General features: G+C 73.2%; 1 protein-coding gene across 1 annotated transcript in view; it reads left to right on the forward strand.

Moving 5' to 3' along the window:
• Window positions 1–501, forward strand: part of LOC103260549 (suppressor of SWI4 1 homolog) — a gene marked incomplete at its 3' end in the record, with an annotated part of 6,866 nt that extends 6,365 nt beyond the window's left edge. Inside the window, 2 exon segments of the mRNA XM_008058179.1 lie at window positions 239–391; window positions 394–501. Of these exon segments, the coding sequence (XP_008056370.1) occupies window positions 239–391; window positions 394–501 (261 nt within the window).
• Window positions 502–504: the final 3 nt, after the last annotated feature.

Raw genomic sequence — 504 nt, forward strand, 5'->3', positions numbered from 1 at the left:
AAGCGCGCGGGAGGGGGCGGCGGGCCGTGGTGCCCACTGGCGCCCTCCGGTGGCCGCCGGGGTGGGAACAGGTGACGCCGCTGGGCCCAGGCGGGGCTGGCAGCACTTGCCGAGGGACTGGACTTGGTGGCGGAGTGCCGGCCCGACTCTAGGGCTGGCTCCGCCCGTGGGAAGTAGGAAGGGCCCGTGTCAAGGCCACAGCAACACGGGCTCAGCCGGCCACGCCCTCTGCCCGCAGATGCACAGCCGTGTCCCACCAACTTCTCGGCGGCTGCTGACCGCGTCCTCAGTAGGTACCAGGGCGCCTTCCTGTGGCCCGTGCTGGTGGCCGAGTTCCTGGTGGCCGTGGCCGGCAACAGCCTGGCCCTGTACCGCTTCTGCACGCGGGAGCAGCGCCGTGGCACCCCGCCGTGGTCTTCTCGGCCCAGCTGGCAGTCAGCGACCTGCTCTGCGCCCTGACGCTGCCCCCGCTGGCCGCCTACCTGCGCCCCCCCAAGCACTGGC

This window comes from Carlito syrichta, unplaced genomic scaffold (assembly GCF_000164805.1).
Source record: "Carlito syrichta isolate Samal-C Ts95f unplaced genomic scaffold, Tarsius_syrichta-2.0.1 Scaffold303236, whole genome shotgun sequence".
Taxonomy (NCBI): domain Eukaryota; kingdom Metazoa; phylum Chordata; class Mammalia; order Primates; family Tarsiidae; genus Carlito; species Carlito syrichta.